The sequence below is a fragment of the Pristiophorus japonicus genome, chromosome 8 (assembly GCF_044704955.1).
Source record: "Pristiophorus japonicus isolate sPriJap1 chromosome 8, sPriJap1.hap1, whole genome shotgun sequence".
Taxonomy (NCBI): domain Eukaryota; kingdom Metazoa; phylum Chordata; class Chondrichthyes; family Pristiophoridae; genus Pristiophorus; species Pristiophorus japonicus.
This window is the reverse complement of record NC_091984.1, coordinates 165,294,972-165,311,670: the sequence shown is the minus strand read 5'-3', so window position 1 is coordinate 165,311,670 and position 16,699 is coordinate 165,294,972. Positions and strand designations below refer to the sequence as shown.

General features: G+C 47.9%; 1 protein-coding gene across 1 annotated transcript in view; it reads right to left on the bottom strand.

Annotated features, from left to right (window-relative positions):
* specc1la (sperm antigen with calponin homology and coiled-coil domains 1-like a) overlaps window positions 1-16,699 on the bottom strand; it is a 477,385-nt gene that overhangs the window by 224,688 nt on the left and 235,998 nt on the right. The window contains exon 10 of the mRNA XM_070888305.1: window positions 13,239-13,329. Coding sequence (XP_070744406.1) covers window positions 13,239-13,329 — 91 coding nt within the window. The remainder of the gene's footprint in view (window positions 1-13,238; window positions 13,330-16,699) is intronic.

The window sequence follows — 16,699 nt, the reverse complement described above, 5'->3', positions numbered from 1 at the left end:
ATAGCCTCTGTCTTGGCGTCTGTGGACCGAATGCTGTCCGCCGCGATCTTTCTCCCCAAAAACTCCACTTCTGTTGCCATGAAGACGCATTTCGACCTCTTCAGCCGCAGCCCTACGCGATCCAGTCGCTGGAGGACCTCCTCCAGGTTTTGTATATGTCATCCTGAAAAACCACCGTGCGTGGTACCGACTTGAGTAGGCTCTCCATGTTTCTCTGGAAGATCGCTGCAGCCGACCGAATTCCAAACGGGCATCTGTTGTAGATGAACAGTCCCTTGTGCGTGTTGATGCGAGTGAGACCCTTCGAAGACTCCTCGAGCTCCTGCGTCATGTAGGCCGAAGTCATGTCGAGCTTGGTGAACGTCTTGCCTCCTGCCAGCATCGCAAATAGGTCATCTGCCTTAGGTAGCGGGTCTTGGTCCTGTAGCGAGAAACGATTAATAGTTACTTTATAATCGCCGCAAATCCTGACCGTGCCATCACTTTTGAGTCCTGGAACAATCGGGCTGGCCCACTCGTTGAATTCCACTGGGGAGATGATGCCCTCGTGTTGCAGCCTGTCCAGCTCGATTTCCACTCTCTCCCTCATCATGTGAGGTACCGCTCGCGCCTTGTGGTGAATGTATCATGCCTCTGGGACCAAGTGGATCTGCACCTTTGCCCCGGAAAAGTTTCCAATGCCTGGCTCAAAAAGGGAAGGAAATTTGTTAAGAACCTGGGTACATGAGGCCTCATCGATATGTGATAGCGCTCGGATGTCATCTCAGTTCCAGCGGGTTTTGCCAGCCAGCTCCTTCCAAGCAGTGTGGGGCCATCGCCCGGGACAATCCAGAGTGGCAGTTCGTGCACCGTGCCCTCGTAGGTGACCTTGATTATGGTACTGCCCAGGACAGTGATGAGCTCTTTGGTGTACGTTCTCAGTTTCGTGTTGATGGGGCTCAGGGCTGGTCTGAGTGCCTTGTTGCACCACAGTCGCTGAAGCATCTTTTTACTCACGATGGATTGGCTAGCGCCAGTGTCCAGTTCCATGGCTACGGGTAAGCCATTCAATTTTACATTTAGCATTATAGGTGGACATTTCGTCGAAAATGTGTGCACCCCGTCTACTTCAGCATCTGCCTCCTCTCTGAGGCCGAAATTGCTTTGATCCACCGATCTTCCTCTGCCACGTGGTGGTTAGCAAGTTTTGCAGAGCTTGCAGCTTGTTGGAGGTGTCCCATTGTTCCACAGCTCTTGCAAACATACCCTTTGAAGCGGCATGAATAGGCTGAATGGAAGCCTCCACAACGCCAACGAGGTGTGAATTGCCTTGCATTCATCCTTTGTTGCGGACTCAGTCATCTGGGTCACCTGAGGCCTGCTGGCAGTTGCAGACTCATGGTTTCTGTCCTGTACATTTCTGCTCACAAACACAGTTCCAGTTAATTTATGAACATTGCTAGCACTTGTGTGCTGAGAGATCTGTTTGGTCTTATCACTGGTGGACATAAACGCCTGTGCTATCGCAATGGCCTTACTGAGGGTCGGTGTCTTTACAGTCAAAATTTTTCGTAGGATGGTCTCGTGGCCAATGCCCAGTACAAAAAAGTCTCTGACCATTTGCTCCAGGTAGCCATCAAACTCACATTGTCCTGCAAGTCGCCTTAGCTCGGCGACGTAGCTCGCCACTTCCTGACCTTCAGATCGCTGGTACGTATAGAACCGATACCTCGCTATCAGCACGCTCTCCCTCGGGTTAACATGCTCCCGAACCAGTGCACATAGCTCCTCATACGACTTATCTGTGGGTTTCACCGGAACCAGAAGATTCTTCATGAGGCTGTAGGTCGGTGCCTCGTAGACCGTGAGGAGGACCGCTCTCCTTTTTGCAGCGTTTCCTTCTCCATCCAGCTCATCCAGCCGTTCGACATAGGCTTCCCAGTCCTCAGTCCTCACCCTCCGAGAACTTCTCCAGGATGCCCACAGTTTGCTGCAATTTTGCGTTGGATTCGTATACTCGTCGCCAGTTATTGTGTTCCTAACACAGGTGAGACTGCACACAGGGAGGTTAAAGTAACAGTGACCTCAGTCTTTAATGAGACACTCCAGAGTGAGGAACAGGCCTTAGGGGCCGGCTTATATACAGTGCTCCCAAGGGATGTTGGGATCCCATGGGACTTCAGGGGATGCACTCCCTGGTGGCGGAACATGGGAGTGCATGCTTTACAGATACACAACAAAGGGAAAGGGGAAGGGGGAAGGGGAAAGGGGGAAGGGGAAATGGAAAGGGGAAAGGGGAAAGGGGGAAGGGGGAAGGGGAGGAAGGAAGGGGAAGGGGAGGAAGGCTTACATTTATCTAGCACCTTGCATGAGCACCGGATGTCCCAAAGCGCTTTACAGCCAATGAAGTAATTATTTGAAGTGTAGTCACTGTTGCAATGTAGGAAATGTGGCAGCCGATTTGCGCACAGCAAGCTCCCACAAACCTCAATGTGATAATGACCAGATAATCTATTTTTTGTTATGTTGATTAAGGGATAAATATCGGCCAGGACACCGGGAATAACTGTCCTGCTCTTCTTCAAAATAGTACCATGGGGTATTTTACGTCCACCTGAGAGAGCAGTAATGGGGAGGAAGAGGCACACAATACAGGGGTGGATGGAAGGTCATTGCTTCTCTTATGCCAGCTGAAATTCCCAGCCAGTTTCACGCCCTCCTTGCTCCACCGATTGTATCGATTTGAATTCCGTGGGTCTTCAAGCACAGGGGTTCTGTCTGCCCCGCTATTGGTGGATTTAAGATTTATTGTTCCAAGTCTACCAATAGCAGCTGGGTGAAGAAGACACAAGGCTGCAGGCCCGCAGAACATGACAGGGTGACCCAGTGGAGCCGAGAGTCAGAAGCAGCCAGTAATATGGGACAGCAACTCAAATCACATTTCGAACTTGCAAATTCGTAAATAAATACAATTTTCCACAGAATTCCCACCCGGTTGCCATTCCTCACCAATCTTAACCAGGACTTCAGGAGAGGCACAATCCTATCAACGAAGAGGAGGGAAAGATGCCATTGCTGCCATTTTCACAGAACCTCCTCGTGACAGGCTCAGGAGTGGCCCGAGAGTGGGTCACCTGTCCATTGCCTTGGATAGTGAAGGGGTGGCTGGGAAGTGGAATCAAAATATTTTGTAAATTTTGAGTTGCCAGCCCTTTGCCGTGTGTTGCTGAACACATATAGGACTGGTCCAGAAAACTGGAAAGAGCAGAAAATAGATGATCAGAATTTGACAGTCAAAATAAAAATGATAGATTCAACCCAGTTTTTCAGCTTAGTGTAATAGTGCAGAGAGTATTAAAGCATATCTATAATATCGGTGCTATACCAGAACAAATAGATATATGAGGAAACAAAAAGGGAATACTACCCATCAGAAAAAAACACTTGTTTCCTCAAACTGTGGCATTTTGCTTTACAGGTTCAATTCAAAGTCCAATGAAGCAGACTATTAATCTAGTTCTTGCTTTCTCCATTATTTGCACTGCATAATTAAGATGCTACACCCAGTAAAGGACCATTTAAATTTATTGTCTTGACTTCAAGACAACACATTTCCTCCACTGGAATTCAAAGCTCTGTCACACTGGGCACTGACAAGTTTATTCACCATAAGTATGTAGCTGTCTTATTAAAGTGCAATTCATCTGTCACAGCTTGCCATCGTGTATTACACAAGGGATCGGATTCCCTTGGATTGTGCTGTGCAGTCAGGAACAACCAGAAATAGCAATGTTTAATTGTGCACATTGAAATCTTTGCAGGCTAATGAGTAATTTTTGTACAAAATACAAATACACCATGTGCTTGCAATCCATACAGTGCAATGTAAAGCAGTTCTAATCTCATGAGGACTTGATTGCGTGTAATCTCCAGCAGGCAGGGTAAGTGATTGAGCTGTAAGCTTTCTCAGTTAGATACCAACAGTGAGCTGACAAACTTGGTGGGCAGTGACATACGAGATAACCAATAATGTCTTTTTCTCTTGGTGATTATCAACTATTTTGTGGTGTCATCGCCTGGGCAATTAGCGCCGGCGATCGCAAAATTGATTTTTTTACTGGTCCAAGAGGGGATATCAGCGCTAAATCAAGCGCTGCACACTCCTCTTAGGGCGATAGTATCGTCAAGTGCAGCACTACCCTTAGTGCTAATCAATTTCAACTGTGCTCATGTCCGGACTCATCAGATTTGCAGGATCTTGCGGAGACAGCGCTGGTGGTACTTCTCCAGCATTTTCAGGTGTCTACTGTATATGGTCCATATCTCCGAGCCATACAGGAGGGCGGGTTTCACTACTGCCCTGTAGACCATAAGCTTGGTGCCAGATTTGAGGTCCTGGTCTTCAAACACCCTCTTCCTCAGGCGACCGAAGGTTGGGCAGGCAAACTGGAGGCTGTGTTGGACCTCGTCGTTGATATCTGCCCTCGCAGATAGTAGGCTCTCGAGGTATGGAAAGTGGTCCACGTTGTCCAAAATCCTGCAAATCCACTGGGAGGATAGATACACCAAGTCAGTGTTCTCAATCAGGCCAACATCCCCAGCATCGAAGCACTGACCACACTTGATCAGCTCTGTTGGGCGGGCCACATTGTCAGCATGCCCGACACGAGACCCCCAAAGCAAGCGCTCTCCTCGGAACTCCGACATGGCAATCGAGCCACAAGTAGGCAGAGAAAACATTTGAAGGACACCCTCAAAGCCTCCTTGATAAAAGTGCAACATCCACACCGACACCTGGGAATCCCTGGCCAAAGACCACCCTAAGTGGAGGAAGAGCATCCGGGAGGGCATTGAGCACCTCGAGTTTCATCGGCAAAAGCATGCAGAAAACAAGCGCAGGCAGTGGAAAGAGCGTGCGGCAAACCAATCCCACCCACTCTTTCCCTCAACGACTGTCTGTCCCATCTGTGACAGAGACTGTAATTTACGCATTGGACTGTACTCGAGTGGTCAGGGGGAATACATTCTTCCACAACCTCTACATACCACAATGTCAAGACAATTATTTGTAGACACTCCAGAAACTGCCACATCCAATCACTAACACACAATATGTCTACCTACTAAAGTCACATCCACATCGCAGCACTAGCATAGATTAACAGCTATTTAATTACGGTATGCACGTGTGACAGCCACGTAGCTGCAGTCACTTAAAGGCTTTTTTTTTCTCTTGCACGCCAACCTGGCGCATAATAGATTAGACCAAGAAAGGACAGGAGGCGGTGAGGCACACCTGAGGCCACAAAGAGTTCAGGAGATCATCGCCCACAAGTCATAGGAGCTGCAGCACACGGCCATCATGGGGACAGTACTGGTATGTTCCTCACCTTTCCCTCTTCCCCCTCAAACCCAAAGTAAAAGCTCATGGGATCCAGGGCAAAGTGGCAAGTTGGATCTAAAATTGGCTCAGAGCCAGGAAGCAAAGGGTAATGATTGATGGGCGTTTTTGTGACTGGTAGGCTGGTTCCAGTGGGATTCCGCAGGGCTCAGTACTGGGTCCCTTGCTTTTTGTGGTATATATCAATGACTTGGACTTGTTGGGGGTATGATTAAGAAGTTTGCAGATGACACTAAAATTGGCTGTGTGGTTAATAATGAAGAAGAAAGCTGTAGACTTCAGGAAGCTATCGATGAACTGGTCAGGTGGGCAAAACAGTGGCAAATGGAATTCAATCAACATAAGTGTGAAGTAATGCATTTGGGGAGGTCTAACAAGGCAAGGGAACACACATGAAATGGTACAACACTGAAAAGTATAGTGGAACAAAGGGACCTTGGAGTGCAGGTCCACAGATCCCTGAAGGTAGCTAAGGTGGTTAAAGGCGGCATATGGAATACTTGCCTTTATTAGTCGAGGCATGGAATAAAAGAGCAGGGAGGTTATGCTTAAACTGTATAAAACACCGGTTAGGCCACAGTTGGAGTACTGTGTGCAGTTTTGATCACCACATTACAGGAAAGATGTGATTGCACTGGAAAGGGTGCAGAGGAGATTTACGAGAATGTTGCCTGGACTGGAGAATTTTGACTATGAGGAAAGATTGGAGTTTTTTCTTTGGAACAGAGGAGGCCGAGGGGAGACCTGATTGAGGTGTATAAAATTATGAGGGGCCTGGATAGAGTGGATAGGACGGACCTGTTGCCTTTGGGCAGAGACGTCAACAACCAGGGGGCATAGATTTAAAGTAGGGAGAGGAATTAGAGGGATTTGAGGGGAAATTTCTTCACCCAGAGCGCTCTGGAACTCACAGCCTGAAAGGGTGGTAGAGGCAGAAACCCTCACCACATTTAGAGAGATACTTGGATGTGCCGTAACCTACGGACCAAGAGCTGGAAAGTGGGATTAGGCTGGATAACTTTTGGTCAGCCGGCGCGGACACGATGGGCCGAAATAGTCTCCTTCAGTACTGTAAATTTCTATGATTCTATGATTTTATCAACCACAAGCCTTTCCCATGTTGCATTAAAGTGTCGTGTCTTCATTCCTTGCTCCCTTCCTGCCTCCTACCCTGAATTTAACCGCACTTGTGCCTTTATGTTTTCAGATGATGAGCCAGCACAGCATCAGCCTGTCACTCAGCCTTCCAGTGAGAGCGACGAGAGAGATGAGGTTGAAGGACAGGAGACCACAGCTCAGACACAGTCACCTCAGCAAGTTGCCCCCGACTCTGGGTCGACGACATTGGTGGAGGAGGCATGATTCCTGGGCTTTGATGAGGGTGATGCTCCGGGATCCAGCGGCATGCAGCAACGCCACGGGGCACGGGAAGTTCGAGGGCCAGCTCTCCGGAGGGTGAGTTCACGTCTGAGTTCTGCTCAGCAGGGCTCAAGAAGATCTCAATGTGGAGTCTATGGCCAGACGGGCAGCGGCCATGCACGCGAGCTTCTGGGTGCTATGGGAAGGGTGTGAGAGAGCATGGACGCACTTGCTGGGGGTTTGGAGGAGTCCGCCTCCAGCATTGCGCGTGTCTCCCAGCATACCTTTGAGCCTATCCTTGGCAGCTTCGAAAGGATGGTAGACTCGCAGAGACATAATGGGGACCTGGACCCCATGCCGTGTGTCATGGGGGAGGTGGCAGCAGCTATTTCAGCACAGGCTAAAGCTACGCAACGGCTTACTGCTGTAATGGAGTCAGTAGTTGGTGGCATCCAATCTCAGGCTGCTCTGATGCAGACTCAGATTGATACCACCGCTGCCATCGTTTCTGGGTTCCCCGCAGTCCAACGTGGATCTCATTGGGCCACAGCAGACCAGCAACTGATTATCCAGCAGATTGCTCCGGAGGCTGAGGCAGTTGAAATGGAAGATGCTATCCTCTCTCGGGATGACAGCAATCTGGCTCCCACTATTGCCACTTCACCATTGCACTTGGCACTGTCTGCACCCCAGCCATCCGATAATGTTGCCGCCCAGCCTGAGGTGGTGCAGTCTGCAGTGGGCCTTCAAGGCCCAGAGCTGGTCGAGGGCGTCCTGCAAGGCCATCTGCAGTCTCTGTGTCACAGAGTAAGCAGCCTGCTACCAGCCTTGTTGCAGGCACTGGGGCCCCCATTGAGAAGGAGCAGTAGGGTGGGGAGAGGGGAGAAGGGAGAAGGGGGGAAATATGGCAAAAGAGGGAAGTTAACCACTTTTGTTGAGATGGCCAGATGATTACTTTGCAAATATATTGTTGTCGTTGGTTGTGGGTACTTATGGGTGATGTTGGGGGTTCTAATAAATGGGTCATTTTAAAGTTCATATTTGGTGGTGTTTTTCATTTGCCGTGTGCAGTGTGATAGGCTCTGCGCTGTGCACATCATCTTTTGTTGGTGCAGCCCAGTCGCCACGTGATACGTGCTTTAGTGGAAACGCTGCATAATGAGGGATTGACGTACTGCCCGTGCAGAAGCAACATTGACACGCCCCTCCTCCGTTGCTGCTGCTCCTCCTCCTCCTCCTCATCCTGAGGTGGACCTGCATTCTCCGATAGCAATGGCTGGGCACTCTCATTAGCCAGGTTGAGCAGCATGCAACACACAATGAAAAAGGAGATGTGATCAGGGGAGTACTGCAGGGCTCTACCCCGAGTGGTCAAGGCATCGCAATCATTGTCTGAGCACTCCGATAGTCTGTTCAATGAGATCCCTGGTGGCGGCATGGCTCTCATTATATGCATGCTCAGCACGAGTGTTGGGGCTGCAGAGGGATGTCATCAACCAGGTGGCGAGTGCATTATCCTTGTCCCCGAGCAGCCAGCTGCGAGCTCCATGTGCTGGTTCGAAGAGTCGTGGGACAGTGGTCTGTCGCAGGATGAATGAATCGTGGGTTCTGCCAGGATAGTGGGCATTGATGGCGAGAAGGAGCTGCCTGTGGTCATACACCATCTGAACATTCACAGAGTGGTAGCCTCTGCGGTTAACAGAAACAGAAAATAGGTACAGGAGTAGGCCATTCGGCCCTTCGAGCCTGTACCACCATTCAATAAGATCATGGCTGATCAAACACCACTGCATTTTCTGCTGCTTCTACCTGGACATGCTCCATGAGATGTAGTCCCTTCTCTTGCTGCACAGAGCGTCTGTTAGATCCCGGATATAGCAATGGACGGCGAACTGTGAAATGTTTGCTATATCCCCTGCTCTGGCCTGGAAGGAGCCGCCAGCTTAGAAATTGAGAGCTGCTGTGACCTTAACTGTCACAGATAGCGAAATGGCCCTCCTGATATGAGGCTCGAGGTCTTGGTGCTGCAGGGGGCACAGTTCTGTGACCACATGCTTGCTAAGGCACTGCTCGTCTGATGGGTGAATGTACGAGAACTGTTCCGGGAAAACCCTGGGAAGGCAAGGCCTCCTGTTGCAACGTCTGCGGGGCCTGCCCCTGCCGCTGTCACTGAGCCCATTTGGCATGATCTGTCTGTGGAGCCAGCGCCTTAAAAGTAGATGCCGGATGCCAAGGTGCATTGCAAGGACAGCCCCATGACTGAGTGAAAGCAGCAGGCCCAAAAGTTGAGATAAATGCTCATGAACAATGTAACACCAGAAACAAAGCAATTCTGTTCACAATCTGAAAGCATTCAAAACGATGTCTTGGGAGGTAGTAATCAATCTGACCTCCCAATGACCCGGTTTAACATTGCCTTTATATATCGCCACGGTAACACCAATAGCTTGTGAGCACTTGGTTTGCTGGAGTGATTAGTGCCAAGCGGTAAATGCAGTGAAAACAATCAATATTGTGATCGGGGCGCTAGCGGGGCGTTGCACACTGAGTGACATCACAGCCTCATTGGAGCAGCATTCTCTGGCGGTAAGTTTTTGCACTGCCACTGAAACATAATCGTGGCGGAGGAGCGGCGAGAGATCGCGGCGGGGGAGCGGCGAGAGATCGCGGCGGGGGAGCGGCAAATGGAGGTACGAGGCCCAGAAGAGCCGAGGGCTCAGGGGCAGCATGGGCCAGCCCACACTGCGATATGTACGAGGTCTGTGCAGCAGAGTGGATAAAGACGTAGCTCTGTCAAGCCCGTGTGGTGGCTGATGTGCAACAGTCACCACATGTTAAAAAATCTACGCGCAGGCATCTTCCACCCCTGGGTTTCAGGACTGGTATACTGTGTCCTTCATTGAAACATCTGTAAACTCATCCCTTTTGGTGTGGAAGCAAGTGATCCTCGTTCGAGGGACCGCCTAGGATGATGATGATGATGATGTAATTGCAATAAGATATCTTTACTCTGATACTCAAATCCTCTTGTAATAAAGGCCAACATACCATTTGCTCTCTTAATTGTTTGCTGTACCCGCATGTTAACTTGCGCTGATTTGTGCACGAGGGCACCCAGGTCTCTCTGAACAACAACATTTCCCAATCTCTCACCATTTAAAAAATACTCTGCTTTTCTAATTTTTCTACCAAAGTGGATAACTTCACATTTCTCCACATTATATTCCATTTGCCATGTTCTTGTCCACCCACTTAGCCTGTCTATATCCCTTTGAAGCCTCTTTGCATCCTCCTCACAACTTACATTCCCACCTAGCTTTGTATCATCGGCAAACTTGGATATATTACATTCAGTCCCCTCATCCAAATCATTGACATAGACTGAACAGCTGAGGCCCAAGCACTGATCCTTGCGGCACCCCACTAGTTACAGCCTGCCAATCTGAAAATGACCCGTTTATTCCTACTCTTTGATTTCTGCTAGTTAACCAATTCTCAATCCATGCTAGTATCTTACCCCCAATCTTGTTTAATAACCTCATCAAATGCCTTCTGAAAATCCAAATACACCACATCCATTGGTTTTCCCTCATCTATTCTGCTAGTTACAGATTTGTCAAACATGATTTCCCTTTCATAAATCTGTGTTGACTCTGCCCAATCCTATCATTTTCTAAGTGCCCTGTTACCGCGTCCTTAATAACAGATTCTAGTATTTTTCCTACTACTGATGTCAGGCTAACTGGTTTGTAGTTCCCCGTTTTCTCTCTCCCTCCTTTCTTAAATAGCGGGGTTACATTTGCTACCTTCCAATCTGCGGGAACAGTTCTAGAATCGATGGAATTTTGGAATATGACAACCAATGCATCCACTATCTCTATAGCCATCTCTTTCAAAACCCTAGGATATAGGCCATCAGATCCAGGGGATTTATCGACTTTCAGTCCCATTCATTTCTCCAGCGCCATTTTTTTTCACTAATACAGATTTGAGTGTCCCGAATCCGGCAACCTCGGGACCGAAGCTGAGCTGGTTTCCGTGTTTTTCCGGACTTCGGAACGTGTTTCTGATGTCCGAAGTCCGGAAATGTCCGAGTCCAGGATCGGGTATTTCCGGATTTCAGAATGTCAGAAGCGCGGGAGGGGGACTTGCGCTCGGGAGCTTGGATGGTTCTGGCCAAAGAGGCTTGTGTGTTGTCCAGAGGTGATTCTGGCCAAAGAGGCTTGTGTGCTGTGCAGAGTTGATTCTGGCCAAAGAGGCTTATGTGCTGTGCAGAGTTGATTCTGGCCGAAGGGGCTTGTGTGCTGTGCGAAGTTGCTGCGGACCCAGGAGCAGTGGTGCGGTGACTATGAAAACCTGGTCTGGAACAGGTAGGATTGGAGTTTTTATTCTTGCAATTTTATTAACTGTACAGTAGTTGGATTTCATTTTTTGACTTTTCACTAGGCCCGGTTGACGGCGGAAACAGTTTGACAGAGTGTCCGGATTCCGGATGACCCTGCCACCAATCGGTCCGGAGTCCGGAACTCCGGATTTTGGATGCTCAACCTGTACTAATTTCTTTCAGTTCCTCATTCTCTCTAGGCCCTTGGTTCTCCACTATTTCCAGCTTCTTCCGTGAAGACAGACACAAAGTATTTGTTTAATTTCTCTGCCATTTCCTTATTCCCCATTATAATTTCTCCTGTCTCAGCCTGTAAGGGACCCACATTTACTTTCGCTAATCTTTTTCTTTTTACATATCTATAGAGGCTTTTACAATCTGTTTTTATGTCTCTCGCTAGTTTACTCTCATATTCTATTTTCCCTTTCTTTATTAATTTCTTGGTCCTTCTTTGCTGAATTCTAAAATCCTCTCAATCCTCAGGCTTACTGCTCTTTTTGGCAACATTATAAGCCTCTTCCTTTGAACTAATGCGACCTCTGACTTCTCGTTAGCCATGGTTGGATCACTTTTCCTCTGGGGTTTTGTGCCTTAAAAGAATGTATGTTTGTTGTAAATGATGTATTAATTCTTTAAATGCTATGCATTGCTTGTCTACCATCATATCTTTTAATGTAGTTTCCCAATCTAATTTAGCCAACTCGCTCCTCATACCTATGTAGTTTGCTTTGTTTAGATTTAAGACCCTAGTTTTGGATTCAAAAAATCATTTTCAAACTCAATATAAAATTCTATCATATTATGGTCACTCTTCCCTAAAGGCCCCTGTACCACAGGATTATTAATTAACCTTTTCTCATTGCACAATACTAGATCGAAAATAGCCTGTTCCTTTGTTGGTTCCTCAACATACTGATCTGGAAAATCATCTTGCATACATTCCATGAATTCGACTTCTGCAGTATTACTGCATATTTGGTTTGCCCAGTCTATAAGTGGATTAAAGTCTCCCACGATTACTGTATTACCCTAATTACTGCGTTTCTAATTTCCTGATTTATACTCAGCCCGACATTACAACTATTTTTTGGGGGCCTATAAACAACTCCCACCAATGTTTTCTGCCCCTTGCTGTTTCTCAGCTCCACCCAAACTGATTCTACTTCTTGATTTTCTGAGCTAAGATCCTTTCTCTCTACTGTCTTTATCCCATCCTTTATTATCAGGGCTACCCCTCCTCCATTTCCATTTTGCCTATCTCTTCGAAAAGTTAAATATCCTGGAATATTTAGCTCCCAACCATGGTCACTTTTCAATCACCTCTCCATAATGGCTATTAGATCAAACTTATTCATTTCTATCTGCCCTATAAATTCATCTATTTTGTTGCGAATGCTTTGCGTGTTCAGATATAGTGCCTTTAGCTTTGACTTTTTTCTGTTGTTTCCTGATGTCACTGTAGCCACTAATGTCTTATTACCTTTGTTACTCTCATTGTCCTTTCGTGACCCACTCTGCTTATTTTTACCCAAAATTCGACTCTAGAGCCTTAACATACCTCTTGCTGCTTGTAAATTGATTTTTTCCCTGAATCTTCCCACCCCGCCCCCCCCATCCCTTCATCAGGTTAAAAGCCCTGTCTACTGCTCTAGTTATTGTGTTCGCCAGAACACTGGTCCCAGCCCAGTTTAAGTGGAGCCCATCCCAACAGAACAGCTCCCTCTTTCTGCAGGACTGCTGCCAGTGGCCCATGAATTGAAACCCCTTCCTCCCACACCACTCTTTGAGCCATGCATTTAAACCACCAATCTGTTTGTCCCTATGCCAATTTGTGCGTGGCTCAGGTAACAATCCAGAGATTATTATTAGAAAGCGTTCTAATTGAGCCCATATCCGACATGGGCTCAACCTCTCAAAGCAGCTCTGCTCAATTATTTGAAGTACTGGTAGACAGGTTATCTTCACCCTGTTTCAAGTGCTGCCAACAACAAACACTTGATAAAGACCCAAGTTGCTAAAGGCAGACTGCCAGATGGAAGATGTAACCTTTAAACGGTAGCTCTGAGAACGTTATCGTGCAACAGTTACCAAGTGCCGGAGCTGAAAAAGACTCACCTGGAACAGAAATCTCAGTGTAGCTTGCCCTCTTATCTGTAAGTGCTGACAGAGTCTTTGGTGCTGATATTGGCCCGCTGATGGAATGTCTCTGGAATACACAACACGCACATTTAAAGTTTGTTACTGGGTGTCAGACATTATGGGTTAACTGTAAATAAATGGATGACTTGCTCAAACTGCTTCGTGCACACAGTCTACTCTTCAATTTCACTCATTTTTGCACTAACAATTTAAATTAAACAACATTAATAGCATATGAATGTGGGAATTAAGTGTTTAACAAATTGAATTATTTTCTCGAGTATCCCAAGGGCCACTGCCAGAAGGCCTGACTTACAGAAATAACGGTACAAGTCATGATTTGCAAAAAATGTTCACGCAAGAGTCTGCAGTTTTTGTCCTGTCAAATCTGCCCTGCAACATTAAAGTGGCAGATTCAATGGCACAGGGACTTTAGGTAATACAGAATTGCATCTTGTTGAAGTGGTCATCTTGTGTAAAAAGGAAGGAGTGTCCCAGACTGTAGCCCAATCAGAGGGTTCACACAGTGCTGATGGATGGATGGATGTAGTTACTTGTTCTGAATCAGGTGAGTTCTCTTTTCTATGGAAATCCTTAGATTAATCCTCATGGTTGTTACTGGTTGCTTGCTGCGTTGGATGGGAAGGCAGGCTATTGAAGTAGAAAGTCGTCATCATCATAGGCAGTCCCTCGAAATAGAGGAAGACTTGCTTCCACTGTAAAAGTGAGTTCTCAGGTGACTGAACCATCCAATACGGGAATTACAGTCCCTGTCACAGGTGAGACAGTCTTTGAAGGAAAGGGTGGGGGAGTCTGGTTTGCTGCACGCTCCTTCTGCTATCTGCGCTTGGTTTCTGCATGCTCTCGGCGATGAGACTCGAGGTGCTCAGCGCCCTCCCCCGGATGCTCTTCCTCTACTTAGGGTGGTCTTGGACCAGGGACTCCCAGGTGTCGGTGGGGATGTTGCATTTTATCAAGGAGGCTTTGAGGGTGTCCTTGAAATGTTTCCTCAACCCTTCTGGGGCTCGCCTGCCGTGTAGGAGTTCCAAGTAGAGCGCTTGCTTTGGGAGTTTTGTGTCGGGCATGCGGACAATGTGGCCCGCCCGACGGAGCTGGTCGAGTGTGGTCAGTGCTTCGATGTTGGGGATGTTGGCCTGATCGAGAACACTGACGTTGGTGCGTCTATTCTCCCAGGGGATTTGCAGGATCTTGCGGAGACATCATTGGTGGTATTTCTCCAGCGATTTGAGGTGTTTACTGTATATGGCCCACGTCTCTGAGCCTAACAGGAGGGCGGGTATCACCACAGCCCTGTAGACCATAGTTTGGTGCCAGATTTGAGGGCTTGATCTTCGAACACTCTTCCTCAGGCGACCGAAGGCTGTGCTGGCGCACTGGAGGCAGTGTTGGACCTCATCGCCAATGTCTGCCGTTGCTGATAATAGGCTCCTGAGGTATGGAAAGTGGTCCATGTTGTCCAAGGCCGCACGTGGATTTTGATGATTGGGGGGCAGTGCTGTGTGGCGGGGTCAGGTTGGTGGAGGACCTTGTCTTACGGATGTTTAGTGTAAGGCCCATGCTTTCGTATGCCTCGGTGAAGATGTTGACGGTGGTTTGGAGTTCAGCCTCTGAACATGCGCAGACGCAAGCGTTATCTGCGTAATGTAGTTCGACGACAGAGGATGGGACGGTCTTGGATCTAGCCTGAAGGCGACGAAGATTGAACAAGTTCCCATTGGTTCTATAGTTTAGTTCCACTCCAGCGGAGAGCTTGCTGAGGGTGAGATGGAGCATTGCAGCAAGGAAGATCGAGAAGATGGCTGGCGAGATGACGCAGCCCTGCTTGACCCTAGTCCGGACGTGGATTAGGTCTGTGATGGATCCATTGGTCAGGATCACGGCTTGCATGTAGTCGTGGAGCAGGCACAGGATGGTGACAAACTCTTGGGCTCAAGGGGCAATTAGGTATGTTTGTGGAGAGAGCTGGGTATGTTTCCCATGTGTTCTGTTGATCCAAAGCACTTTTACTGGTCCTAAAGATCCTTATGTTATTGTATCGGAGGGTGTTCCAGATTTGGATCCAATCTTGTTTTCAGTTTGATTTGTACTTGCATTAACTAATGGGAATTGATTACATTTGTGAGGATTCACAACAGTTCCCCTCCCCACAATACCACAAACTAAGAGTTTACTTCAATTAACCAGCTTTAATGACCCTGTAAAAAACAATGTAGAACTTGTAATCACAGGCATAAATATATGCAAAAGACTTTAATGACCTAATCCAGGATCAATGATTCGATAAGGAAATCAGCTATCAAAGATTACAACATGCTGAGGTGCAGAGGGACCTGGGGGTCCTTGTGCATGAACTCTCAAAAAGTTAGTTTGCAGGTGCAGCAGGTAATCAGGAAGGCAAATGGAATGTTGGCCTTCATTGCGAGAGAGATGGAGTACAAAAGCAGAGAGGTCCTGCTGCAACTGTATAGGGTATTGGTGAGGCCGCACCTGGAGTACTGCGTGCAGTTTTGGTCACCTTACTTAAGGAAGGATATACTAGCTTTGGAGGGGGTACAGAGACGATTCACTAGGCTGATTCCGGAGATGAGGGGGTTACCCTATGATGATAGATTGAGTAGATTGAGTAGACTGGGTCTTTACTCGTTGAAGTTCAGAAGGATGAGGAGTGATCTTACAGAAATATTTAAAATAATGAAAGGGATAGACAAGATAGAGGCAGAGAGGTTGTTTCCACTGGTCGGGGAGACTAGAACTAGGGGGCACAGCCTCAAAATGCATTTTTCCTGCAACTGTCGCACTGCAAAGATCATGTCTGTTGTGCCTCGTAGGGGACGTAATTCGCATTGTGATTCTGAGAGGAGCTCCTCGGCCACAGGGAGAAGTCGATTGAGGAGAACTCTAGCGCCAACTTTCCCAGTGGCTGATAGCAGGGAGATTCCCATGTAATTGCCACAGTCGGACTTGTCCCCTTTTTAAAAAATGGTCACAATCACTGTGTCTCTGAGATCTCCCGGCATGCTCTCCTCCCTCCAGATGAGAGAGATGAGGTCATGTATCCGTGCCAACAGTGTCTTTCCGCCATACTTTAGTACCTCAGCAGGGATTCCATCCGCATCCGTAGTCTTGTTATTCTTCAGCTGTTTTATGGCTTTGCCAACCTCGTGCAACGTTGGGGTTTCACTGAGGTGGTGGCGGGTCGCATGCTGCGGGATGGAGTCGAGAACACGCGAGTCAAAGGCAGAGTCTCGATTGAGGAGATCTTCAAAGTGCTCCTTCCATCGGGCCCTGACAGCCTCGGTGTCCTTGATGAGTGTTTCCCCGTTCTTGGCCAGGAGTGGGGTGGGATTATGGGAGTTTGCACAGTAGGTGGCCTTGACTGCAGTGAAGAATCCTCGTATATCGTGGCTGTCGGACAG